The following is a 27500-nucleotide window of genomic DNA, read 5'->3' on the forward strand; positions in this document are numbered from 1 at the left end:
CATTCAACAAACATTAATTATAGAACCAGCAGCTGTTAATAAGCCAAAGAGTCCAGCTGTTAACGAGTCAAAGAATCCAGCTGTTAACGAGTCAAAGAGTCCAGCTGTTAACGAGTCAGAGTCCAGCTGTTAATGAGTCAAAGAATCCAGCTGTTAACAAGTCAAAGAACCCAGCTGTTAATGAGTTAATGAGTCCAGCTGTTAACGAGTCAGAGTCCAGCTGTTAACGAGTTAACGAGTTCAGCTGTTAATGAGTTAATGAGTCCAGCCGTTAACGAGTTAATGAGTCCATCTGTTAACGAGTTAATGAGTTCAGCTGTTAACGAGTCAAAGAGTCCAGCTGTTAACAAGTTAATGAGTTCAGCTGTTAACAAGTTAATGAGTCCAGCTGTTAACGAGTTAATGAGTTCAGCTGTTAACGAGTTAATGAGTCCAGCTGTTAACGAGTCAAAGAGTCCAGCTGTTAACGAGTTAATGAGTCCATCTGTTAACGAGTTAATGAGTCCAGCTGTTAACGAGTTAAAGAGTCCAGCTGTTAACGAGTCCAGTAAAGGGAGTCTTTTCTTTCTCTCTTTCTGAGTGAGTTTCAGGAACAAAAGAGAGAAAGGCTCACCTGGTTACCGTGGTAACAGCAGCTGGTTTGAGACAGAAGATATCTGAGCATGCTCAGTGGGGACTTGCAATGAAAACTTTGATTCTTACAAGCAATAAACCTGACCTGAGGTCAGGGGTCAGGAGACAGGGAGCTGATCCACCTCCAGCTTTACAAATATGCTTTTAATTTTGAAAGGGTAACAAACTTTCAAAATAAAATTTCCAATATGCAAAAACAACTGATGAACAGACTTTTATGGATTTTCCATCAAGGCCCATCAGGGAGCAAAGGGAGGGTCAGTGGTATTTTTCAAAATACAAGTACAAAGTTACTTCAAAATAAAAGCATATAACACCAACCATAACCTAATAAAGTGGCTGTATAGAAGACGTCTCTCTGGAGTAACGTCCCGTCTTCGTGCAGGTCAGGGTGATGGTCCGGATCTGTTCGGCCCACAGTAGCGAGTCCTCTGAGTCCATGTCCTTCCTGAGGGTGGACGGCAGAAAGAAGCAGCTCATTCTGAACGAGACGTCGACCGCTCAGAGACGACCCGCAGCTCCAAAGACATTCACATTTGACGCCGTTTTCTCACAGGACGCCTCCCAGGTGAGACACCAGGACAGGACAGAACCAGACCAGGAAGGAGTTTAGATCAACACTGAGTCCTCCTGTTCTTCTGATCATTGTGGAACTAAATGAGAAGTCATCATATTAAACTGTAAATACTGGCTATGATGACTGAGTTTCCCATTGCTGACTAGGCTATGCTAGGCTAAGCTACATGCTAGTCAAACAGACGTTGTACACTGCCTGGCCAAAACAAAAGTCCCCACCTGGATTCAACTCAAGTTATTTAAGACCAACTGATGCAATGAGCAACTTCTCATTTCCTCCACATCCTGTGGTGGTGGAGGAAATGTTAGTCTGGTGGAGGAGATGTTAGTCTGGAGGAGGAGATGTTAGTCTGGTGGAGGAGATGTTAGTCTGGTGGAGGAGGAGATGTTAGTCTGGTGGAGGAGATGTTAGTCTGGAGGAGGAGATGTTAAGTCTGGTGGAGGAGATGTTAGTCTGGTGGAGGAGGAGATGTTAGTCTGGTGGAGGAGATGTTAGTCTGGAGGAGGAGATGTTAGTCTGGAGGAGAAGGGTCAAATCATTGGCTGCATCAAGCAGAGGAAACATCTAGAAACTACTAAAACTGGCTTAAGACCTTTATTCCAGACTGGAAGGACAGTGGAGAACCATGATCTACCAGGAAGAAATAAATCCTGATTGATGGAGAAACGTTTGGAAGAAAAGCAGCAGTAGAACTCAGGGCTGTGTTTAATAGTGGAAGGAAGAGCATTTCACACCATGGACAATGCTTGTGACTCTACCTGGGGACAGTGTGCTGTGCTCTGCTGTGATTGGTGCATCCTCTCTCCTGATAGGCCGAGGTGTGTTCGGGGGCGGTGGCGGAAGTCATCCAGTCGGTGGTGAACGGAGCCGACGGCTGCATCTTCTGCTTCGGACACGCCAACCTGGGTAACCACACCACACACCAGCACCCTCACGCCTTTATTTTGACAAGTCACTGTGCTGAATGTTGGCTCCGCCCCCCTCCCAGGTAAGACATACACCATGATTGGTCAGGACTGCTCCACCCAGAGTCTGGGCGTGGCCCCTACCGCCGTCTCGTGGCTCTTTAAGGTGATCGAGGAGCGCAGAGAAAAGGCCGCCGCTCGTTTCTCCGTCCGAGTATCGGCTGTGGAGATCTCCGGCCGCGAGGAGACACTCACCGACCTCCTGGCTGAACTCTCCTCCTCGGCCGGGGGCCACCAGGAGGCGCCGGGGGCCCCGGTGTCTCTCAGAGAAGATCCCATATGTGGATCCCAGGTAGAAAATGATCTGTTGAATCTGTTCTAATGGTTCCTTTCAGCTCAGAAGGAAGTAGAACTCTGACCAGACTGAATGTAATTCTGGGACATTTTAGTATTGTTCCAGATTTTCTTCCTCCTTCCTGACCTCCTCTTCACCACAGGGACTCCATCACACAACGTTGTCCAATTAGTCCTGGCCTCCCTCTTCTTGTTCAGGGTTTTATCTCCCCAGACTCCTTCTGTCCACCTCCTTTAATCTGCTCCTTCTCTCCTCTGTCAAACCTTTTATCTCAGAGGAAAAGAACAGAACATTTTTTGGAGCTGAAAGCAGCTTCAGTCATTCAGTGAATTACAACTTCCTGCATCCGAACATTAATAGTGACGATTCAGCCTTGTGTCCAGTGTTGATCCTGTTGTTGAGTCCTTGTGTCCAGTGTGTGAGTCTGTGAGTCCTTGTAACTAAATGTTTGTGTAACAACTGATCAGTTGGAGGAATTTGATCCTGTTCATCAGAACAGAACCAGTTCAGTTCTGAGATGTTGGTGGTTTCCAACAACATTTCTATTAAGAATAGTTTCTGTTAATGTCAGGACTTTGACTTGGTCGTTCCTAAACATTCATCTATTTATTTATCTATGTCCTCCAGCCAATCAGAGACATTTAAACTAATCACATGATGTGTGTGACTATTGTTACTCCAGAACATCCTTTCCTACTCCTGGGTAGTTAAAGATTCTTTTTTCTTGATTTTCATCTCGTCTCTCCACCAGCTTCAGAACCAGACGGAGCTTCGTGCGACCAGTGCTGAGCGAGCGGCGTTCTTCCTGGACGCCGCTGTGGCAGCGAGGAGGAGCAGCCGGACGCCGGACGACCAGGAGGCTCGGAGGAACTCCCACTTCCTGTTTACCCTGCACCTCTACCAGGAGAGGCTGGACAAGAGCAGCAAGGCAGCCGGTTAGTGTACGAGCCCAACCAGAAATCACTAAACTACGTAGTAACATCCAATCACAGAGCTGCATACTATCACATGGTCATGATTTTCATTTCATTCCCAAATATGATAAAACAACAATAATGATAAAAATATTTAAAAGTGGCGTGTGAGGGAAACCCCTTGAAACCCTCCAGGGACTTGAAGAGTAAAAAATAAGAGTCAGACTTTAACTGAAGGAAAGGAGACGACAAAACAGCGTCTGAACAGCTTCATCCACTGTTAGCCCCCATTAGCTGTGAGTCTCTGTCCCAAACATGTAGATGCTAATTAGCTTCATGTAGCTGCAGCTATGCTAACCCTAAGCCTAATGTTGTCAGTGTTTTAGACTCGTGGTACTGCAGCGCTCAGCACTTCCTGAACGTTGCTGATGTTTCAGTTCCTCTGAGTTATTGGTCTGAACATATTTAAATGAATTCATGTTTGGATAAATACATAAATACATTTATATCTTCAGTTATTATTGATGTGGACTCAGACACATCCATGAAAGGTCAGCAGAAGATCAAGGTTCATGTCTGATCCAGACTCTGAGCTGGAAGTGACATGAACCACTAAGGGATTATGTTTTTTCCATGTGTAATATCCTTTTTAAATAAATTAATAAAATGAAATTAACGAAATGTCCATCTGTTATTCAGACCAGAGTCCACAGACATTTTATCAGATTTAAAGGAGGGCCATATTTGGCTGCCCTGATGTTGATCCTGGCCAGTAGTTGTCATTCTCCTCTTTGTGTCTCAGTGTCCGGTCGAAGTCGTCTCCACCTCCTGGACCTGGGCAGCTGTGAGACGGACATCAGCCGGACCAGAGAGGGAGGCGGAGGACAGTGTCTGTCTCTGTCTGCCCTGGGAAACGTCGTCCTGGCCCTGGCCAACGGTGCCAAGCATGTCCCCTATAGGTAGGGGTCCCGGGGCATGGGGGACAGGGGATGGAGGATAGGGGACGGGGGACATGGGATGGAGGATGGGGGATGGAGGATAGGGGACGGAGGATGGAATAATCTGACTAAAAACCAAAGGAATGATCCTTGTAGTGTAAATGACAGCAACTGAGTTAAAACTATATGAATATATCCTCAAACTAATCTAATGATGGCTTTAAATCCTAATGTATTGTATTTTATTTATGAATGAAGCCCAGGGTCAGTGTTTCAGTTTTGTTGAGGCTAAAACAGTGGTAATAAATCCAGTATGTGGTCCCAGGTTCCTCCGGGTCCTTCAAAGACTTCATGAACATTTCAGCGCCTACAGAGTCACGCGAGGCTTCAAAGCGGCCTTCATTAATGTGAGATGAGAGGAGTAACGAACGGTTCCTGGGATCCAGTGGGGGGCTCTCTAACGAGGGGTTTCTTGATGTATTATTCAGGGACAGCAAGCTCACCATGCTGCTCAGCGAATCCTTGGGAAACATCAACTGTCGAACCACCATGATCGCCCACGTCTCCGACTCCCCGGCCAGATACATGGAGACGCTGACCACGGTCCAGCTGGCCGCCCGCATCCACCGCACTAGGAAAAAGAAGTCCAAGGTCCACTTTTTATTCTCAGGTTATTTCTGACGCGGGTTTCTAGTGGAACTATTAGCTTCAGACGTATATGAGCATTATTCAAAAAACCTCTCAGGATGGATTTTTTATTTCTGTCTCAGCTCTCGTTCAACTGTATCATTTGTTCATTAATTCCACTTGAAGAACTGATTCGGGTCTTTGCAAATGCATAAAACTTTAATTTAAAATGTTTTTTACTGGTTCTTATTAGGTCCCTGAGTCATTCGATTATCTGTGTTCCCGGGGACAGTGACACCACAACCAACAATATTCATAATGACATTCATTATTATAATTCATTAATAACAACAGGAGGAAGCATTGCTCCAGAAATTACCTGGTGTGTTATTTCTTTTATCTGCAGTACGCTTCCAGCTCATCTGGAGGGGAGAGTTCCTGTGAGGAAGGTCCGTCCCGTCCGACTCCTCATCTTCGACCCTTCCATCCTCGCACCGTGGCTCTGGACCCAGACCAGCCCCCGGTGCTCTCCAGCGACCCAGACTATTCCTCCAGCAGCGAACACTCCTGCGACACCGTCATCTACGTTGGGCCGGGTGGGAAGTCCGTGTCTGACCGAGAGCTGAGCGACAACGAAGGCCCACCCTCCTTTGTTCCCATCATTCCCTCCCTGAACAAAAAGCGAGTCAAAGATCGGCCCAGGTCCGATGGCGACCAGCTCAAGTGCGACACATTTGCAGAGCTGCAGGAGAGACTGGACTGCATCGACGGCAGCGAGGGCAACGAGGCCAAAGCAGCGCTTAGTGACCCCACAACATCTCCATCCAAGTCTGAGAGGAAGTCCACACAGAACACAGCAACAATATGCACAAATAAACCTGATCAGGGACAACGCTCCTCAGCCGGGGGCCACACGGACACTTCCAAGAGAACGAGTGCACATGGGGAGAAACTTTCCGTCGCCTCTTTCCCACCGTGTTTGGGAAAGTCCACGTCCCAGGACTCAGAGCCTGTGGTGCGAGAGAAGGTGTATCTCAGGGGAGGTGTACCCAAGCCATCAGCTTCACCGTCTTTACCCAGGACAGCATCTCAGGCTGGACACGGTCTTGGTAGGACCCCCCCAGTGGGTATGAGTCAACAAGCAACCAGCTGGTATGACATGGAGGTCAGCAACCTCCGGGCAGCTCTGTTGGGACGATACGTAGACGGGGATTTCCTGAGGACCACAGTGACTCTGCAGCAACCTGTGGAACTGAACGGGGAGGACGAGCTTGTCTTCACGGTCATAGAAGAGCTTCCTCTTGGCCTGGTCCCAGACAACGGTCGCCCCAACCTCCCGAGTGGCTTGTCCCGGCAGCCTGGAGGCTCCCGTCCAGTCAGCATCATCAGCAGCATCAATGATGAGTTTGATGCTTATATATCTCAACGAGGAGCTGAAGGACCTGATGCCAGCTGCCAGGAAATTATGTTTCACCCGCAAAATCAGTGGTGCGCTAGTTCAGGTGAAGTCGACAGATCAGCGAGTTGGAATAAAAACATGGACACAGATAATTCTTCCATGGTGGCATCTCCCAGTGTGTTTCATAAGCACACATTGTTGCAGCACAGTCTGAAGAGTTCCTTGAACGACAGTGGCATCTGTTTCTCGGAGCTGGACAGCCACCCCGCTACCCCAAACAAACCCTTACTTACTAAGCCCCCTCCCTCCCCCGACTCAACCAAAGACTCTCTCAAGCTGAGAGCAAACACCCTGAACACTTCAGGCAGTCGCTGCAGTCTTCCCAGGAAAAACAAGCCTACCTCATCTGCAGCTGTGGGCTGCTGCAGACAGGAAGGCAGACCTGAGGACTCTTTGCTCCAGGGAAACATTCAATTTGATCCTTCAGAGGTTGAGTTTCTTTCTGCAGGGAAGCCACAGAGAAGTGGCATAACTAGCGTTTCCTCCAAGAAGTCTGGAGGGAACAGCAACAGCGTACCTCGGCCACCGAAGGCACAACCGTCCTCTTCAGCCCAGAGGCTTGTGGATGGTTGTGAGAAGTCCAGCAGCAGGAGAGGAGATACACTCGTCAAGCTGCCACGACTCACGCGAGGTGCAACTACTCTGGGAACTGTGTCCACCCCCCAGACGTCTGAATCCAGGTGGGGCCACGAGTCTGCCTGTGGGATCGGGACGTTGAGGTATTCATCCTTAGGAAAAAAGTCAAATGGACAAAAAAGCAGCATGAACTCCAAGCCTGGATCTGGAATCATCTCTCCTCTGGGTCCACCGGTCAGACAGTCAAGCCAAGAACTAAAGTCAAGGACTCCAATTGCCTTAAAGACCAGCAGCGACACTGGAAAGTCCTTGTTCCCTAAAACATCAGCCTCAGAGGAGGAAGTCACAGTGAGGCTCCGAGCAGATTCCTTCAGCCACAGGGTAACCAGTTTAAAATCTGATCAGGGTTCAGCCCGAACATGTTCGAGTCTGAACACACAAAGACCCAGAGCCGATACTTCCAGGTTCTTGGGGACTCTGGAGAAATGTGACGGTCCAACCTCAGCTGGGTCCAAACCTGAGGTGTTGAAGGAGAACAGCAGATCCAACAGATCAGTGCCAAGACTCGGGGTTCCAGCCTCCACCTCGACTTCTTCCTCCCACATTTCTCCTGGAGTTGTTGGAACTACTTTTAAACTGGGGCAGGTCCGAGGTGGCAGTGGTTCTCTGAAGATTCGAACGTTGTCCAGCAGCAGTTCCAAGAACCAAAGCTCCGGGCTGAAGCCTCCTGATAACAGCGGCCTGCCTCCATCTGGTAAGAACCCTGCTCGCTCTGGAACAGGAGTCAAGGGGGGAAGAGGCACTGTCATGGGCATGAAGCAGGCTATTAGCAGGGCAGCTAACAGCCGGGTTAGCGAGCTAGCTTCCGGGAGCCCAAGGAAGCAGCTCAGCAGAGGGTCCGGAGCAACAGGAAGCGATGGCACCGATAGCGGGACTAGTAGCGCCAGTGGATCTCCAGTCAACACCCTGCTGCCGTCACCTTACAGCAAGATCACGGCGCCTCGACGGCCCCAGCGCTACAGCAGTGGACACGGCAGTGACAACAGCAGCATCCTCAGCGGGGAGCTGCCTCCGGCCATGGGGCGCACCGCCCTGTTCTACCACAGTGGGGGCAGCAGCGGCTACGAGAGCATGATCCGAGACAGCACCTCGTCAGCTCACGACTCCATGAGCGAGAGCGGAGCGTCCTCCAGCAGAAGCAGAGTTTCTAAATCACCCAAGAAGAGAGGAAACGGTGAGAAACTCGTTAACTGTGGAGCTCTGACACATGTAGTCTGGTTTAGACTGGGACAACTGGGTGGTCGATTTCATCTCCAAAACATCAGGCTCTAAACTAGTAAAAACAACCGTCCCAGTGCAGTTTCTACAAATACGTACGTACGATTCTCTGTGAAGGTTCTGTCGTCCAGGTCATGGTAATCCAAAAGGTGTTGGATCCTCATCATTCAGTTCTAAAGGAGCTACTCAGATGAGCGGCAATGTCTTCAAGAAATTCTACACGTCCAGTTGCCTTTGTTCAACGCCTTTTGGATTACGTATGTAAGAGTCCTGTAAATTTAAGGGACAGTCAGATTGACATTACCCACAATCCTCTCTGCTCCACTCTGCCATGCTGGTCTCATTAGAAACTAGAGAAGCTGCTCCTTCACATAACGCTAACAGCTAACCAGCTAGCCTCGGCTGACAGAGACAAACTTCTCAGTCATCATGTCAGAATTTCTTCTTCTGTCTCAATATTTCATCAAATGTTTTGATACTTCAAAGTAAAATTCCACAATACTCCATTTTTACACTGTGTAACAAGTGTCCTCTTCAAAAAACACCCTGAAAAAAAAGCACATGTCAGTATTTTAACATAGTCCTGATCATAAATACCTGATGTTATGATTCATTTTTGACTCTTTATATGTCAGTTGATAATGGCATCACACATTCAAATCCTTCATAATCATTGTTGCTATTAACCACTGACATGTCCAAGGCTCTAATAATCCCCCCAAGAAAAATACACTTTGCATTTAGATTATTGAAAATACAACAAATGTGATACACTGGTATATCAAAGGCTAAAAGTCAGAAGTTTAACATTTAACACTTTAGTCCCTTTATGGTAACAGTGTAACTATTTTAGAATCAGGTATGAGGTTTAAGTCACATCCTTGTTGGCTCATGTCGACGTGAATTCTCTCCAACTTCTTCGTCTCCAGACGTTATTTTTGAAACAAGGTTTGAACTGAGACATTATTCATGTGCTGAGGCTCAGGGTGAAGTTCACCGTAGAAACCTGACATTATCTGGGACGATGCTGCGGCGCATGGAAGCAGCTCCCTGTGATCTTCACTCCTTCGCTCTGTGGATCTCGTTGCTGCCTCGTGAATATTTCATGAAGTCTATTCCCAGTGAACGTACCCGGCTCCAATTATCACCCACATCCACTCACTCCTCCTCAGTCTGTCACCGGCTCTGGTTAAAAAGCACTGAGAGTTAGCAGAGTTAGAAGAGTTAGCAGGGTTAGCAGAGTTAGCGGGGTTTCTAGAGTCAGCAGGGTTAGAAGAGTTAGCAGAGTTAGCAGGGTAAGCAGAGTAAGAAGAGTTAGTAGAGTTAGAAGAGTTAGCAGGGTTAGCAGAGTCAGCAGGGTTAGCAGAGTTAGCAGAGTTAGCAGGGTAAGCAGAGTAAGAAGAGTTAGTAGAGTTAGAAGAGTAAGCAGGGTTAGCAGAGTTAGCAGGGTTAGCAGAGTTACCAGAGTTAGAAGAGTTAGCAGGGTTTCTAGAGTCAGCAGGGTTAGAAGAGTTAGCAGAGTTAGCAGGGTTAGAAGAGTTAGCAGAGTTAGAAGAGTTAGTAGAGTTAGCAGAGTTAGCAGGGTTAGCAGAGTTAGAAGAGTTAGCAGAGTTAGCAGTTTTAGAAGAGTTAGTAGAGTTAGAAGAGTTAGTAGAGTTAGCAGGGTTAGCAGAGTTAGAAGAGTTAGCAGAGTTAGAAGAGTTAGCAGGGTTACTAGAGTCAGCAGGGTTAGCAGGGTTAGCAGGGTTACTAGAGTCAGCACGGTTAGCATGTTGATATGTAGCATGCCTTAATAACCGTTAGCTTAGCATTGATATGTAGCATGCCTTGATAACTGGTGACCTTGGGAGTTGTGGCACAATCTGGTTTCTTTGGTTTAATCTAAATGTTCAAATGGACATGGTCCCCAGAGACCAGGGTCATAGAGACCAGGATCCCCAAAGACCAGGGTCCCCAGAGACCAGGGTCATAGAGACCAGGATCCCCAGAGACCAGGGTCCCCAGAGACCAGGGTCCCCAGAGACCAGGATCCATAGAGACCAGGGTCCCCAGAGACCAGGGTCATAGAGACCAGGATCCCCAAAGACCAGGGTCCCCAGAGACCAGGGTCCCCAGAGACCAGGATCCATAGAGACCAGGATCCCCAGAGACCAGGGTCATAGAGACCAGGGTCATGGAGACCAGGGTCCCCAGAGACCAGGGTCCATAGAGACCAGGATCCATAGAGACCAGGATCCCAGAGACCATGGTCCCAAGAGACCAGGATCCCCAGAGACCAGGGTCATAGAGACCAGGGTCATGGAGACCAGGGTCCCCAAAGACCAGGGTCATAGAGACCGGGATCCCTAGAGACCAGGGTCCCCAGAGAACAGGGTCATAGAGACCAGGGTCATAGAGACCAGGATCCACAGAGACCAGGATCCACAGTCTATTCCCAGTGAACGTACCCGGCTCCAATTATCACCCACATCCACTCACTCCTCCTCAGTCTGTCACCGGCTCTGGTTAAAAAGCACTGAGAGTTAGCAGAGTTAGAAGAGTTAGCAGGGTTAGCAGAGTTAGCGGGGTTTCTAGAGTCAGCAGGGTTAGAAGAGTTAGCAGAGTTAGCAGGGTAAGCAGAGTAAGAAGAGTTAGTAGAGTTAGAAGAGTTAGCAGGATTAGCAGAGTTAGCAGGGTTAGCAGAGTTAGCAGAGTTAGCAGGGTAAGCAGAGTAAGAAGAGTTAGTAGAGTTAGAAGAGTAAGCAGGGTTAGCAGAGTTAGCAGGGTTAGCAGAGTTAGCAGAGTTAGAAGAGTTAGCAGGGTTTCTAGAGTCAGCAGGGTTAGAAGAGTTAGCAGAGTTAGCAGGGTTAGCAGGGTTAGCAGAGTTAGAAGAGTTAGCAGAGTTAGCAGTTTTAGAAGAGTTAGTAGAGTTAGAAGAGTTAGTAGAGTTAGAAGAGTTAGTAGAGTTAGCAGGGTTAGCAGAGTTAGAAGAGTTAGCAGAGTTAGAAGAGTTAGCAGGGTTACTAGAGTCAGCAGGGTTAGCAGGGTTAGCAGGGTTACTAGAGTCAGCACGGTTAGCATAGTTAGCAGGGTTACTAGAGTTAGCAGAGTTAGCAGGGTTAGCCCAAGAAGAAGACGTTGTAAATATTCTGAAGTCAGTTGATCATGTGGTGGAGTTTTTCTAAACCAATAGAGTTTTTACCTACAATCCTCTCTGCTCCACTCTGCTTAGCATTGATATGTAGCATGCCTTGATAACTGTTAGCTTAGCATTGATATGTAGCATGCCTTGGTAACTGTTAGCTTAGTATTGATATGTAGCATGCCTTGATAACTGTTAGCTTAGCGTTGATATGTAGCATGCCTTAATAACCGTTAGCTTAGCATTGATATGTAGCATGCCTTGATAACTGGTGACCTTGGGAGTTGTGGCACAATCTGGTTTCTTTGGTTTAATCTAAATGTCCAAATGGACATGGTCCCCAGAGACCAGGGTCATAGAGACCAGGATCCCCAAAGACCAGGGTCCCCAGAGACCAGGGTCATAGAGACCAGGGTCCCCAGAGACCAGGGTCCCCAGAGACCAGGGTCCCCAGAGACCAGGATCCATAGAGACCAGGGTCCCCAGAGACCAGGGTCATAGAGACCAGGGTCATGGAGACCAGGGTCCCCAAAGACCAGGGTCATAGAGACCGGGATCCCTAGAGACCAGGGTCCCCAGAGAACAGGGTCATAGAGACCAGGGTCATAGAGACCAGGATCCACAGAGACCAGGATCCACAGAGACCAGGGCCCATAGAGACCAGGGTCTGGAAATCATCTTATAAATCTAAAGCTTTTGACCCAGTCAATCATGGCGCCTCCTCCTCCCTCCTCCTCCCTCCTCCTCCTCCCTCCTCCTCCCTCCTCCTCCCTCCTCCCTCCTCCTCCCTCCTCCCTCCTCCCTCCTCCTCCTCCTCCCTCCTCCTCCCTCCTCCCTCCTCCTCCTCCTCCCCCTCCTCCTCCCTCCTCCCTCTCCTCCTCCTCCTCCTCCTCCTCCTCCCTCCTCCTCCCTCCTCCCTCCTCCTCCCTCCAGGGTTCCTGAGACGCCGTCTCATCCCGACGCCGCTGCCAGACGTCCCCTCCCTGGGCAGGAAGGCTGGGACTCAGTGGGTGGACCGTCCCCCCCTGAAGGACGCCTTTGAGATCAAGGTGTACGAGATCGACGACGTGGAGCGACTGCAGAGGAGGAGAGGGGAGGAGGCGGAGTCAGAGGTGAGGAGGAGAAAGGAGGAGGAGGATGTGGTCTTCATCAGTCTGATTATCTCTTCTTCTTCTGTTTTTCTCTGCAGCCGTTCCATGACGTTGAGAAGGTGAGGACCAGGGGTGGTTTGTAAATTCTGGTGCACAATACAATCCAGAAATAACACAATCAGTTTCCCCACAACAACGACAACAACAACAACAACAACAACAACAACACAGCAGCTGTTCAACATCTCACTGCATCAAATCTATAACGTAACAACAACAAAAACACACAACGCACAACTCAATACACAGCAACCAATACACAAAGTCACCACACACACTACGGCACAGCCAAACATTTCAGCACCACAGGCAGATGGACAGTTCCACACACATCACCAGTTACACAAACCCCTTAATTCAAAGAATATGTGAAACACTTCATCAGTTACATCAATGTTAAATAAAGTCTATTTATCGTCTCTGAATCAGGAGAGAAACCAATGAATGAACTTTTCGGTCACATGACGTCCCGTTAAGGACAGGATTAATGTCTCCGTCTCCACACGTCCCCATCAGATTAGCTCGGGATTAGCCTCACGCTAAATTTACCTGCAGACGTCTCAGTGGGAGGTCTCACCTGTGTCTGTCTCCGTCCTCAGGGCCTGCTGTACTTGGATGGACGTCTCAGGATGATGGAGAAGAGACAGCAGCAGATCAGAGACATGAGGCTGAGACACGAGAGACTGAAGGACGAGCTGGAGGAGACCAAGAGACAACTGATGATGGGGACGGACAGATGGAGAGGACAGTGTGAGTAGAGATGGACGATTGGACGCATGATTGATCGCAGGACTCTGTCTCATGCCCCCCCTTCTCTGTATGTCTTCCCATACAGTTGATGTGGACGAGGACCTGGACCAGGAGTCCCAGGAGTACCTGGAGGTTCTGTCTCAGGTGACATCGGAGCTCGAGGACGTCGTCAACGTCTTTAAGTCCCACGTCATGATGGAGACGTGCTTCGACATCACCATGACGACCACCAGCGAGCAGGGACCAGGAGACGGGGGGGAAACGTGACACATGAGACACCCCGTCCTTCTTCCTCCAGTCGTTGCTTTGTTTCTGACAGTGCCTTCCTCTTTATTTATTCTTCCTCTTTATTTATTCTTCCTCTTTATTTATTCTTCGTTTGTTTTTCTCTCTGTTTGTTGCCATGGAGACGATCTGAAGTAGAAACAAAAGCCTGATCGGAAACGTCTTCAAACGTCAAATGTGTCATGTGATCAGCTGTAAAGTCAGCAGATTTCTGAATCGACTCTGGTTTGAAGACTGAGACGAGACAGACAAAATGTTCAAGGTGTAAATGTTTGGACATGTCTTTTACTGTGAGGACATGTCTTTTACTGTGAGGACATGTCTTTTAATGTGAGGACATGTCTTTTACTTTGAGGACATGTCTTTTAATGTGTGGACATGTCTTTTACCTTGAGGACATGTCTTTTACTGTGTGGACATGTCTTTTACTTTGAGGACATGTCTTTTAATGTGAGGACATGTCTTTTACTTTGAGGACATGTCTTTTACTGTGAGGACATGTCTTTTAAAGCATGTAGACGTGTGTTTGTTTATATTTTCTACAGTTTTTTATCAGTTATGAAAAGAGTTGATTCTAAATAAAGAACTTTAACCAATCACGATGATGAGGATGATGAAGAGTCAATGACTGAATGAGTCAATGTCTGTAAATGAATTAATGACTCCTCCTCCTCCTCCTCCTCCTCCTCCTCCCGTCCAGCAGGGGGAGCCCTCTGACCAATAATCTGCCCCTGAAGGACCGTGCAGCGGCAGCTTTATTGATCAGTCTGAGTGGCCACTTTATTAGGAACACCTGCTCGTATGAAGCCCGTTCACTGTCAGATGACGCTGTTCCTAATATTTTGGCCTTTTAAACCCAGATTAAAAAGTTCTAGAATGACCCGGATGCTTTTATTTTCCTGTTTATATGAAAACTGCCACTCAAACCACAACCAGAACCACAACAATGGACCTGCGCAGAACCAGGAGGACGGTTCTGCGCAGGTCCATTGTTCCTCCGCAGAGGAGGACGAAGGGGCGTCAACCCGGAGACACCGAGGAGGTCCGGAGCAGGAGGAGCAGGAGGAAGAGGAGCAGGAGGAAGGAGGAGGAAGGAGACGGTGGCCGCAGACAGAGGCTCGAGGAGGAGAAGGATGGAGGAGGAGGAACAACCTGTAGCTACTGAGTAAAGGAGGAGCAGAGGAGGAGGCGTTGATCTCAGCCATGGAGACCACAGAGACCCCGGAGCCAGACCGGACCTGCGGGGATCTGAGCCCCCTCCTCAGCGCGGAGAACTGTTACCGCGTCCTGGCCGCGGCCAAGCGGGGGGGCGCGGAGGGCGAGGTGGAGCGGGTCTACCGCTACATGAGCCTCCACTACCTGGAGGTGCTGCGGACCCCCTCCGTGTACGGGAGGCTGACTGCGGGGGAGCGGGATCTGATCCTGGCCCGGAGGATGGAGGGGAGGAAGGTGTTGGCGGTGGCCGAGAGCAGCGAGGTGTCGGAGGGCAGCCCCCCCGAGGACGCGATCCAGCGGCGGGTGTTCTGCCTCCACATGGACACCCAGCGGTGGGAGGTGCTGACCCGCCTCCCCGAGGAGGTCCCGGACAGAGGCTCCGGGATGTGCACCCTCTACAACTACCTGTTCGTGGCGGGGGGCGTGAGCCGCTCCGGGGCGTCGGACCGGGTGTTCTGTTACAACCCGCTGACCGGAGCCTGGAGCCGGGTGCGGCCGCTGAGCCAGCCCCGCTGCCAGCTCCGCCTGGTCCCCATGGACGGACACCTGTACGCAGTGGGCGGGGAGTGTCTGTTCACCGTGGAGCGCTACGACCCGAGGACGGACCGCTGGTCTCCGGTGGCCCCCCTGCCCAGAGGCTCCTTCGCAGTGGCGCACGAGGTGGCGGTGTGCGGGGGGGAGCTGTTCGTGTCGGGGGGGTCGCTCTTCTACCGGATGCTGCGCTACGACTCCCGCCGGGACGAGTGGGAGGAGTGTCCGTTCAACGAGAGCCGGCGGCGGTCCGCGGACATGGTGGCGCACCGCAGCCTCGTGTACCGCTTCGACGTGGACCGGGAGCGCGCGGGTGTGAGCGTGTACCGGTACAACACGGTGGTGAAGGCGTGGCTCGGGGGGGACTCCTTCCCGCTCCAGAACCCGCAGCCGTTCCGCTGCGCGGTGCTCGGGGACCGGATCTTCTGCGTCAACCGGAGCCAGACGCTGCAGTTCGAGGTTCGGGAGGAGCGGGAGGGGTTCCTGCCCGAGGTGCTGCCCTCCCCGGGGGAGGCCCGGGGGGCGTTGGAGCCCTTTGTCCTCACCCTGGGTACTGACACCGCTGCGGGACCCGGTACTGACCGTGAAAACTGACCCGGCACTGAAGCTCCAGATGTTCCTCCGTTCCGAGGTGCCTTGTAGTTCCTGGATCTGATCTACGTCACTGTCTGACTAAGTGACGTCACTATCTCTAATCAATAATCAATCAGATCTTTTCAGTTTCCACAGGTGGAACTAGAAATGACGTCATCGGTGTAGGAGCATGGTGATGATGCTGATGAACTTGTGCATGATTGTGAACTTTACTCTGAAAACCCTTGTAGAAGTTGATCTGGCTTCATGAATAAATTAGAATTTCAAAATAAAACAAGTTTCTTTCTAAATAAAAGTCTCTGGTTTTAAGTTGAAGTGATGTTTCAAATCAAAAACATCAGGTATCCGAGGCTCCGCCCCCTCACCTGTAAACAGGAAGAAGAGGGTGAAAGGTCAGATAGACAGGTCTGTTCGGATGTGAAGAATCTGAAGAAACGAGTTTCACAACAAAGTCGTGGCCGAAACAGAAACTGCAGCGACTTTCACCTCCGCTGTCGAGACTCTGAGACCAGCTGCTCTAAAACTACACCTTCACCTGAGAAATACCACAACACCCTGTAGGTCAGGACACACCTTCCCCTGTTCAACACAATTCAACCATTGGACATTTTATTTCTCCTGGACGTCATCACATTCTACCACTGAGTCATTAACGAATCCAGACAAGATGAGATCTTACAATGGAACTCACAGACCCAGCCACCAAGGCTACATGCTACATAGCAATGCTAAGCTACCAGCCACCGAGGCTACATGCTACATAGCAATGCTAAGCTACCAGCCACCAAGGCTACATGCTACATAGCAATGCTAAGCTACCAGCCACCAAGGCTACATGCTACATAGCAATGCTAAGCTAACCTTCACTACTAGATGGCTGCATTGTGTGTATTATCTGTAGTAGCACCATTAGACCACTAGGTGGAGACTAAAGGTTCAGATTCTATGAGTCCAGTCTCCATGTGGTTCATAGCTGATGTGGAATCATGCAGATAGACTCTGAAGGACCCAGATGATAATAAAAACTAGATCAGCTCCATTTCTTTTGGGATTTGATGAAATATTAAAACAGAAGAAGAAACTCATTCAAAGACATTTAAAGTTTGTGTGTTTTCTCTGTTAGCTGAGGCTAACTGAGGCTAACTGGTTAGTTCCAGCTATGTGATGCTAGGTATCAATAGAAAAACTAGCTTCTCTAGTTTCACTACAAGATGACTGTTGTGTTTATTATCTGTAGTACCACCATTAGACCACTAGATGGCAGCACAGGAATCAGATTCTATCAGTCACAGTCCATGTGGTGCATCGTTTTCAAAAAATAAAAAGCCTTTGAATCTGAAAAGACATTTATTATTGATGAAGATATAAAACTGTTTCATGTTACAAAAATAAACTAATCTAACAAACAAAAGTACAACAAAGACAGAGGAAAATGGAGAGAGAGGAAGAAGAAGAGGAGGAAGAGACGTCATGAAGCCAGCGACGTGAGTACTTCACAGTTGAAATGAAAAAATAAAAACTTGATTTTTTTTTTTTTTTTGGTTTAATTTCTAAACCTCTGAGAAGCGTTTCACTGCCAGACGAGTCTCTGGCACCGTCACATGGTGAAGGAGGAGGCGGCGTCACTGGACCCGTCCACCGAGCGGCACATGGTGGACACGTAGACCTCGGAGGTGACCCTGGAGAAGCGGCGAGGGGCCATGTACCTCTTCCCCAGACACCACAGGTCCTGGAAGATCTTCTGGAAATGGTTCCTGAACTTGACCCCCACGAAGGCGTAGAGCAGCGGGTTGAGGCAGCAGTGCAGGTAGGCCACGGACTCCAGGACAAGGAGCGACGTCTGCTGCATGTCCGACCTGACGCATTCTGTCTGCCGGAACATCGAGGCGGTGTCGTACAGCAGCGCCATGTTGTACGGGAGGTGGCAGACGATGAACACCGCCACCACCACCAGCACCACCCGCACCGCCTTGTGCCGCTGGAAGTTTCTGGGTTTCAGCAGTGTGGCGATGATGGCGGAGTAGCACACGATCATGATGGTGAGTGGCAGGAAGAAACCCACGGCCAGCTGGATGCTGGGCACCACCACCTTGATGGCCTTGACCACTTCTAATTTGTCGTGTTCGAACTTGAAAGCACAGACGTACTCGGGGGATGAGGGGGAGTCCTCCATGGAGGAGTTGCTAATGTTGTTGATGTCGCTGCTGTTGCTGTTGTTGATGCCGCTGTGCCTTGGCACGTACCAGTCATAGAAGCAGATGGTGGGGATGGACACAAGGATGGAGACGGTCCAGACGATGGCGCAGGTGAGGCGGCTGTAGGCGGGCGAGCGCAGGCGGAAGCTGCGTCGAGCCTGGACGATGGCGACGTAGCGGTCGGCGCTGATGCAGGCTAGCAGTAGCATGCCGCTGTACAGGTTGATGCTGTAGGAGCCTCGGAGCAGCTTACAGGCCACCCGGCCCATGGACCACGACGACAGCTCGTTGTAGACGATGAGAGGCAGCACCACCACGAACAGCAGGTCGGCCACGGCCACGTTCAGCAGGTACACGTCCGTCATGGACTTGGTCCTCTTGTAGCAGGCGTAGGTGACGATGACCAGGCCGTTCCCCACCAGACCCAGGACACAGATGATGGAGTGGATGTACGGCCCTACAACCATCTTCGTTCTGTCGGTGTCGTCATGAGAACAGGGTGAGGACACTTCGTAGTCATCGATGTCGTCGTCGATGCTGGTGTAGTTGTTGTAGACCGTGGTGTTGCAGACCAGGTTATGGCCGGTGTAGTTGTCATAGTTAAAGGACGAATTACTGCACAGGTTGAACATAATTTCCTCCTCAGAGTTCATCATCTTCGTTCACTGCAGAGAGAAGTGAGAGGACAGGATTAAAGAGGGCGTCTGACTTCTGAGTCTTTATCTTCTATCAGCAGCTGCTCAGGAATCAGACTAAAGTGAAAACAGAAACACAAACAGAGAAGTGAAGGTGATTATTTCAGACACACTTCCTCCTCCAGACTCAATCAATCAACAGTTCACCGACACGTTGGATCCGTTTGTCAAGTTAAATCTAATCTGTCTGAACCTGTGTTCATTTAGTTCATTCCAGACCAGACTAGAATGTTAAATCAATACCAAACCCAGTCCTGTGATTGGATGAGGGCCTCAGTTAGCGTTAGCTTCCAGAGCTAACTAGCTGCTACCAGCCCTGTGGCTACAGATGATGAGGAAAGAAGGAACTGTCCATACGTGTGCTTTTCTCTGCATAAATGATCAAAACATCCTGAACATCAACAAAGAGAACATGAACATATTTTAGTGAAATGAGCCAATATCAGAGATCAGAAATGAAACCAGAGTCCATGAGTCCAGAAGTGTTTCCATCCATTCGATGAGACTCAGGTCCTGGTCTAGTTTCTATAAACCAGGGATTTGTCTCATGTTAGTGTTGAAGGACAAGGACTCAACAACATGATCAACACTGACTCATGTTAAGATCATTTTAAGGGTGTTAGACGTACAGAATCAAATAAAATGTCGACTGAAACTCTGACAGAGGAGCTGAGTGAAGTCTGGACTCCAGGTGTTAATCTGTGACCCACTTTCCAGCCTCCGCTTGTTTCTGCATCGACTGTTTTTCATATTTAAAGGATCTGAAAGTGGTTCAGAGGTGTCGGGTCTGCGGCTGCCGATACCAGAAGGTCTCATTTGTGGCGGTGAAGGAGTGAATGTGAACGTGTGATCACTGAGAGGAAGTTTGCAGAAAAGAGGTCAGTGACCCAGTTCATTGTGTTTTTGTTCTCGTTAAAGACGAAGAGAGACGGGAACCAGATCAGAGTCTAGACAACAGGACCTCCACCCATGTTCTCTTTTAGTTGTCATCATCACCATCGCTAACAGAGACATTAAAAACTACGCTCTAAAAACTACTGGGCTAAAAAAGAACCCAACCTATGAGCCAGGGGTTGATCAGTGATGGGTCAGAACATGTGCCGGTTCATTTTGACCCATTTAACCCAGAGTCCTGAGTTATTCACAACCAATACAACATTTACATTTGACCTCACATTCAGAACCAAAGAAAATTTAAACATGTAAATAAACTACATGAAATATATAAAATACAAATAAACCAAAGACAAAATATTCAAGTTTAGATCAAAACAACATTTCCAAATCAAACTCATTCACACTTAAACACTCTCATAAGAATTAAGAATAACGACAACAACTCCAGATTCTTCTGTTTTAGTGTTTTCTAATCCTCCTCCTCCTCCATCGTTTCTAGTGAAATTATATGACGAATGTAACATGACCTGTGCTGTTTGTTATGCTACATTAAAGTTAAGTACGTGATTATGAAACATCCTTATAAAACACCACAACCCAAACCACCAAACATTAAATAGTGAGTTATCGTTACAGTCAGCTAGAGAACATTAGCTTAATTTAGCTAGGAAAACAGTTGATAATTTTGTTAGAAAATGTCAAAGAATGAAAAACATTAAAGCCACTTATGAACCATGACTGTTAAATATATTATAAAGTATTCAGTTTAACCCAGAAGATAAATCCAGTCTCCTTCTGTCCGGTCACTAGGATCCAAAACCAGATTTCAACAATAAATGAGCGGGAACGTGAATCAACCAGGAGTTGGATCAAGTTAAAATGAGTCAACCAGGAGCTGGGTCAAATTAACCAACCAGGAATTCAGCTACAAATGAAGCCATTTGACTCCATTGTCAAATTAATTAATAAATGACACTTTTATTCTATTCTATTCTATTCTATTCTATTCTCGTGTGGGATTATTCTACAATAGTCTATTTTAGGTCAATCTGCTGCAGTAATTCCTCTAATCTGATACGTGTATGTGTATATTCTGATCCAGTTCTTAATGTGGTGGAGACGGGTTCACAGGTAGAAATGAAACTCATCAGCCAGGACCAGGACCAGGACCAGGACCAGGACCAGGACCAGGACCGGGACCAGGACCAGGACCACTCATTAAATGAAATGAAAGGGGCATGAGCCTCATGTTGGGATCGCGTTGGAGAGGAATCAGCTGACGATTTCAGGAAGTCATTAAACAAACATGTCAAACATTCTTCCATGTACTTCCTGGTCTGGTTAAAGGGCCGGTGACATTTAAAAGACAGAAGTCCTGGGACGTCCTGATACCCACAGAACAGAAGTCAGAGCAGGAACCCCCGGCCTCCAGGGAACTGGTTGCTTCTGCTTCAGCAGTCTAAAACATTTTTTATCCAAAGTTTAAAATCTTTTAGATCTGAGGTTTAAAACATTTTAGATCTGAGGTTTAAAACATTTTAGATCTGAGGTTTAAAACACTTTAGATCTGAGGTTTAAAACATTTTAAATCTGATGTTTAAAATCTGAGGTTTAAAACGTTTTAAATCTGATGTTTAAAATCTGAGGTTTAAAATATTTTAAATGTGAGGTTTTAAAATCTGAAGTTTAAAACATTTTAAATCTGATGTTTAAAATCTGACGTTTAAAACATTTTAAATCTGAGGTTTAAAACGTTTTAAATCTGATGTTTAAAATCTGAGGTTTAAAATATTTTAAATGTGAGGTTTTAAAATCTGAAGTTTAAAACATTTTAAATCTGAATTTTAAAATCTGAGGTTTAAAACCTTTTAGATCTGAGGTTTAGAATATATATTTTTTATATATTTATTTTTATATATTGCAAGTGCTGTTTATTTTTATATTTAACGTGTAAAGGTTTAATGTTTCCTGCTTGAGATATTTCAGGCGCTGTTCAGATGTTAACTTTTAGATGCCACGATTTAAATGTTTCAGATGTTGAGTTTTATTTTCTGTTGCGTTTAGGTTAGTTTAATATTTCTTGTTTTATATATTTCAGGTGTCCCGTGTGGAACTAAACCATCAGACTCTGAACCCACGAACCAATAAATCTGCCTTGTTTCTGTGCTGATATTAATCTGAGGTGTAATCTATGCCCGTTTAGTTTCATATTTAAGGTTTAAAGCCGCGGGTTTAATTTCTCTGCTGATATTAATCTGAGGTTTGTGACGCGGTGAACTTTGAACATGACTTGATTTCACCGATGAACTGATAAAGAGACGGAGCGGCTGATGTTATCTGACATGACATCAAAGCTAAATTACAAGAAACAAACGCAGAAAAACTCACGGTTCCAGCTGCTGCTGCTCGTCCAGGAGGAGGTGGAGAGGGGGAGAAGAGGAGTCGCCGCGTACCCTGCCGCAGGGTTTATGCTGAGTATTTCTAAGCCGAGCGGAGCCAGTGGCGAAGCCGATACGTCATGCTGATGTTTCAAAGTAAAAGACAGCACGTAGTATTTTATTTTGAAAATCGTCCACTATATTTTCCAACGATGGACTTCCGGCCTGAACGAACACAAGAAATGGGAGGTGGAGAGGAGGCTGATAAAGAGCATGTTTCTTTAATCTGAATCTGAATCTGAATCTCTTCCCGAAGCTGGAGACACGTTGTTTCACGTTGTTTCACGTTGGTTCAGGTTGTTTCAGGTTGTTTCACGTTGTTTCAGGTTGTTTCAGGTTGTTTCAGGTTGTTTCACGTTGTTTCACGTTGGTTCAGGTTGTTTCAGGTTGTTTCAGGTTCCTGTCAGACCGGTTTCACTGAACCTCCTGGTGGTTTGTGTGTTGGACCAGAGAGCAACTGCAGGAAGGACGACTTCATTTTATTCTCCTCAGAGTTCAGATCCTGGTTCTACCAGTCTGCGTGGGTCATATTTATGTATAGAACTACACATTTTACATTTTATTGATTGGAACCAGACTGAACTACAGATGATCATTTCAGTTTGGTGTGCATATATTTATTTATAGATATTATATATTTATATGTTTTATATTTTATCTGTATATTATTTTATTTTATATTATTTATATTTTATCTGTATTTTATTTTATTTTATATTATTTATATTTTTTATTTTACATTATTTACATTTTATCTGTATACTTTCTATAACACCAAGGCTGATTTCTTCTCTGTATGAATATAAAGTCTCTTCAGATTCAGATCCAGATTCAGATTCTGATGAACCTGGTTCATTGAAGACCTGCTGACTGGTCCAGAGAGACCGGGGCCCGCGTCCCTCAGAGTCTCCATGAATGAAATCAAGAACCAATAAACTCGTCCTCTGTCAAATCCATTTATTGGAAACTGTACATTAAATACCACAATACAAACAGGTGCATGATGGGAAAACCTGGGCGGTCCCTGGGTGGGGGGCGGGGGCGGGGGTGGGGGTCAGGGCACCTCCTCCATGTAGTCGGCTCCGTGACTCTGGCTGATCTGGGACACGCTGAGGTCCTGGGTGGTCTCCTGGTCGCTGGGGTCGGGACCCTCCATGGAAACCTCCTCGATCTCCTCCCCGATGCTCAGCTCACTCCTGGACAGGTCGGAACGATGGCTGCAACACAACCACAGACCAGGACCAGGACCAGGACCAGGACCAGCATCAGGACCAGCATCAGGACCACAGACCACAGACCACAGACCAGCATCAGGACCACAGACCAGACCAGAGACCAGAGCCCAGAGCCAGCATCAGGACCAGATCATCACACCTGGATCAGACCTGGATCAGACCTGTGATCTGGTCTGTGATCTGGTCTGTGATCTGGTCTGTGATCTGGTCTGGTCTGGTCTGGTCTACCTGTGGTAACAGCTGATGTTGGAAGGAAGGTGGTATTCACTGAGACCCAGAACTCACCAAAGGAATGAGGTCACATGAGCCCCAGACCACCTCCTCATCAGAGACAGGTCTGATCAGGTTAATTAATGTTAATTAATGTTGATTAATGTTAATTAATTTGGATTAAAGCTGATTAAAGTCAATTAGAGTTAATTAATGTTACAACAGATCAATGTGAAGATTCCATCTCATCAGTCCTACCTGTTGAAGTCATCGTCATATTCAACATCTTCATCTGTGGGAACAAGGAACTCATCATCATCATCATCATCATCACCATCATCATCATCATCATCATCATCACCATCATCACCATCATCATCATCATCACCATCATCTTCATCATCATCACCATCATCATCATCATTAATTAATACAGGACCCTACCTGGACCCAGGTGTAGGGATGTGGTTCTGTCACTAGGGGCGCTGTTCTTCGTCTCCTTCTCTCCTGTAGAATCACAGAGGATGTGACTCACTTATAGACGTTATTTATATAATGTTGACATGTGTCTCTGATTCAATCTAAAACTTTATTTCGTGTCTTTGAGGAAAATGAATCAATCTGACTTTTCCTGCTGAGGCTGGACTCCGACACGCCGCCTCCTCCTCCTCCTCCTCCTGCTCCTGCTCCTCCTCCTCCTCCTGTCCCTCCTGGTCTTGAGGCCTCAGACATGGACGCCCCTGGACTCCCTCTGGCCCCGGACGTGTCCCCCTTCCTGTGGGACAGAGGAGGACGTATTGTTCTCTGATACAGCAGGCAGAGGTTCTCAGCAGGGGCCCGGAGCCCTAACGGGGGCGGAGCCCTAATGGGGGCGGAGCCCCAACGGGGGCGGAGCCCCGGTCTCCAGGTCACCAGCCGCTCACCTGAGCTCAGAGAGAGAGAGGCCTCGCTCGTCCTCAGAATCAGCCGCCAGGACGGACAGACTGGAGGGACAGTCAGAGGACATCATGCTTACAGATGGACATCACATGGGAATAAAAGCCTGGTACCACGATGAACACATTAATACCTCAGGACCTCCAGGAACAGGTTCAGATCATTATAACATTCAGACCACAGACCCCTCCCACATTAATCCAGATTCAACCGGTCCCCTGAGAACTGGACTAACACTGTGTGCAGGTCTGAGAGTCAGCTGACCAGTCACATGGTCCCAGCACCACGATGTCAATCAACCAATCAGCGAACTCTGAGCTTCTGTGGAACAAACTCAACTCCATTAATCAGCTGTTTACTTTCATCAATCAGCTGATTAATAGATCAGCTGATTAACAGGTTAATGGATCAGCTGATTAATGGATCAGCTGATTAACGGGTTAATGGATCAGCTGATTAATGGATTAATGGATCAGCTGATTAATGGATTAATGGATCAGCTGATTAACAGATTAATGGATCAGCTGATTAACGGATTAATGGATCAGCTGATTAACAGGTTAATGGATCAGCTGATTAATGGATCAGCTGATTAACGGATTAATGGATCAGCTGATTAACGGATTAATGGATCAGCTGATTAATGGATTAATGGATCAGCTGATTAACGGATCAGCTGATTAACGGATTAATGGATCAGCTGATTAGTAGATCAGCTGATTAACAGATTAATGGATCAGCTGATTAATGGATTAATGGATCAGCTGATTAACGGATCAGCTGATTAACGGGTTAATGGATCAGCTGATTAACGGATTAATGGATCAGCGGCTCTGAGGCGTCATGTGACGTCTGACTGATCTGATTGGATGAGACGGAGCATGCTCACTCACTCGCTGAGGCTTTTGTCTCGTCTCATTGTGGAGACAAAGAGACTGTCCTCCATCAGAGGGACAACACTACGGGGGAGGAGGGAAGGACGGGGGAGACAGGATGTGAACGAGAGGTAAACAGGAAGGAAATTATCAGTAAACAGGAACTAATCAAGAGGTAAACAGGAAGTGAACAGGAAGTGATCAGGAAGGAAACAGGAAGTTAAGAGGCTGGAACAGGAACCTTTCAACAATAAAACATTTAATTATTTTATATCATTTTAATCTTATTTTCACACTTTTATTTTGACATCTGTCAAATATCTGACTCCTCTCTCTGGTGACTGAGCTAACATGCTACCAGTAGCTTTATAAGGCTGAGCTAACATGCTACCAGTAGCTTTATAAGGCTGAGCTAACATGCTACCAGTAGCTTAATAAGGCTAAGCTAACATGCTACCAGTAGCTTTATAAGGTTGAGCTAACATGCTATCAGTAGCTTAATAAGGCTGAGCTAACATGTTACCAGTAGCTTTATAAAGGCTGAGCTAATATGCTACCAGTAGCTTTATAAGGCTGAGCTAACATGCTACCAGTAGCTTAATAAGGCTGCCTCAGAAATAACATGCTAACATTAGCTTCATTAGGCTGAATCCTCACCAGCCATAAGTCTTCTGGGGTTTGGGGAGCGGGTCATCAAAGAAGGAGTCTCCATCCTCCGGATCCGGGTCTTCGTCTCCCTCCAGGTCCAGGTCCAGGTGCTCCCTGTTGGGACGGGAGGACGTCTGCTGGAAGTCTCCTTTACCCAGAAGGACATCACGGTCAGAGTCCTGAGAGACAAGACAGAACCGGGACACATCCAGGTCAGGACAAGGAGGAGGAGGAGGAGGAGGAGGAAGGAGGGGAACATGAGTTCGTTTATTTACAAATGTAGAAATGTCTGAATGAGGTTCAGACTCTGAAGCCTGAGAATGAGCTAACATGCTAATAGAGTCATCTATTCCTCACCAGCAGGTGGCAGTAGGTTTATTTACATGTGCTAGTTTAGCAGCTATGACGCAGATTAACAGCGGAGCTCATCAGACATTAACGTTCAGTCACTGAAGAAGATTTTAGAAGCTTTAATGTGAACAGAAACAACTTGGTGAGCTAACAGAGCTAGTAGTTAGCACCGTTAGCATGTAGCGCGTCCCTCCTCTGATGCTCCTGTTAACTTGGCTGCTGTCTGTCCTCTGTATCTGGGGATCTGAGCAAGACAACATTACCTTTACAATCCTGACCCTGAGCTAACATGCTAGCATTACCTTTACAATCCTGACCCTGAGCTAACATGCTAGCATTACCTTTACAATCCTGACCCTGAGCTAACATGCTAGCATTACCTTTACAATCCTGACCCTGAGCTAACATGCTAGCATTACCTTTACAATCCTGACCCTGAGCTAACATGCTAGCATTACCTTTACAATCCTGACCGAGCTAACATGCTAGCATACCTTTACAATCCTGACCTGAGCTAACATGCTAGCATTACTTAAAAATCTGACCCTGAGCTAACATGCTAATATTACCTTTACAATCCTGACCCTGAGCTAACATGCTAGCATTACCTTTACAATCCTGACCCTGAGCTAACATGCTAATATTACCTTTACAATCCTGACCCTGAGCTAACATGCTAGCATTACCTTACAAATCTGAACCTGAGCTAACATGCTAATATTACCTTTAAAATCCTGCCCCTGAGCTAACATGCTAGCATTGCCTTTACAATCCTGACCCTGAGCTAACATGCTAGCATTACCTTACAAATCTGAACCTGAGCTAACATGCTAATATTACCTTTAAAATCCTGACCCTGAGCTAACATGCTAATATTACCTTTAAAATCCTGACCCTGAGCTAACATGCTAGCATCACCTTCATACACTCTCTGAAGAGGCTAATTAGCTGGCAGGTATTTCCCGATGGAGGATGCTATCAGTTAGCACAGTTAGCATGAGTGTACCTTACTGACAGGCGCAGAGCTGGGCTTCTCAGAGGGAATGAGGCTCTGAGGCCGAGACACATCAGAGTCCTGACGCACCTGGACACAGAGAACGGGTTAATGAGT

At 47.4% G+C, this 27500-nt stretch overlaps 4 protein-coding genes across 8 annotated transcripts in view; 2 read left to right on the forward strand and 2 right to left on the reverse strand.

The window, feature by feature from the left end:
- The window catches only part of LOC124998863 (kinesin-like protein KIF26A), a 25105-nt gene extending 10934 nt beyond the window's left edge, over positions 1-14171 (forward strand). For both annotated transcript variants that reach the window (XM_047573476.1, XM_047573478.1), the window contains 11 exons: positions 1019-1201; positions 2023-2116; positions 2199-2467; positions 3222-3405; positions 4187-4343; positions 4811-4973; positions 5356-8218; positions 12317-12495; positions 12573-12593; positions 13134-13284; positions 13370-14171. In XM_047573476.1, coding sequence (XP_047429432.1) covers positions 1019-1201; positions 2023-2116; positions 2199-2467; positions 3222-3405; positions 4187-4343; positions 4811-4973; positions 5356-8218; positions 12317-12495; positions 12573-12593; positions 13134-13284; positions 13370-13551 — 4446 coding nt within the window. In that variant the 3' untranslated portion in view covers positions 13552-14171. The remainder of the gene's footprint in view (positions 1-1018; positions 1202-2022; positions 2117-2198; positions 2468-3221; positions 3406-4186; positions 4344-4810; positions 4974-5355; positions 8219-12316; positions 12496-12572; positions 12594-13133; positions 13285-13369) is intronic.
- Positions 14172-14576: 405 nt separating this feature from the next.
- On the forward strand, positions 14577-16199 carry LOC124998894 (kelch repeat and BTB domain-containing protein 11-like). The gene has a single exon (XM_047573534.1). The coding sequence runs from the start codon at positions 14773-14775 to the stop codon at positions 15907-15909; it is 1137 nt and encodes a 378-aa protein (XP_047429490.1). The 5' UTR covers positions 14577-14772; the 3' UTR covers positions 15910-16199.
- Positions 16200-16769: 570 nt separating this feature from the next.
- LOC124998887 (C-C chemokine receptor type 6-like) lies at positions 16770-22496 on the reverse strand. Its single transcript, XM_047573524.1, has 2 exons — positions 22085-22496; positions 16770-18769 (listed from the first exon to the last, which is right to left on the reverse strand). The coding sequence occupies exon 2, from the start codon at positions 18758-18760 to the stop codon at positions 17507-17509; it is 1254 nt and encodes a 417-aa protein (XP_047429480.1). The 5' UTR covers positions 18761-18769; positions 22085-22496; the 3' UTR covers positions 16770-17506.
- A 578-nt stretch (positions 22497-23074) lies between these two features.
- Positions 23075-27500, reverse strand: part of cep43 (centrosomal protein 43) — a 6353-nt gene continuing 1927 nt past the window's right edge. The window contains exons 6-13 of one of the 4 annotated variants that reach the window (XM_047573526.1): positions 27396-27473; positions 26048-26217; positions 25409-25474; positions 24503-24562; positions 24206-24354; positions 24024-24086; positions 23838-23871; positions 23075-23351 (exon numbers count right to left, since the gene is read on the reverse strand). In XM_047573526.1, the coding sequence (XP_047429482.1) occupies positions 23189-23351; positions 23838-23871; positions 24024-24086; positions 24206-24354; positions 24503-24562; positions 25409-25474; positions 26048-26217; positions 27396-27473 (783 nt within the window). In that variant the 3' untranslated portion in view covers positions 23075-23188. Of the gene's footprint in view, positions 23352-23455; positions 23707-23837; positions 23872-24023; positions 24087-24205; positions 24355-24502; positions 24563-25408; positions 25475-26047; positions 26218-27395; positions 27474-27500 lie in introns of those variants that run through there. The other 3 variants (XM_047573528.1, XM_047573527.1, XM_047573529.1) reach the window with 3 other exon arrangements.

Source organism: Mugil cephalus, chromosome 21 (assembly GCF_022458985.1).
Source record: "Mugil cephalus isolate CIBA_MC_2020 chromosome 21, CIBA_Mcephalus_1.1, whole genome shotgun sequence".
In the NCBI taxonomy this organism is placed as follows: domain Eukaryota; kingdom Metazoa; phylum Chordata; class Actinopteri; order Mugiliformes; family Mugilidae; genus Mugil; species Mugil cephalus.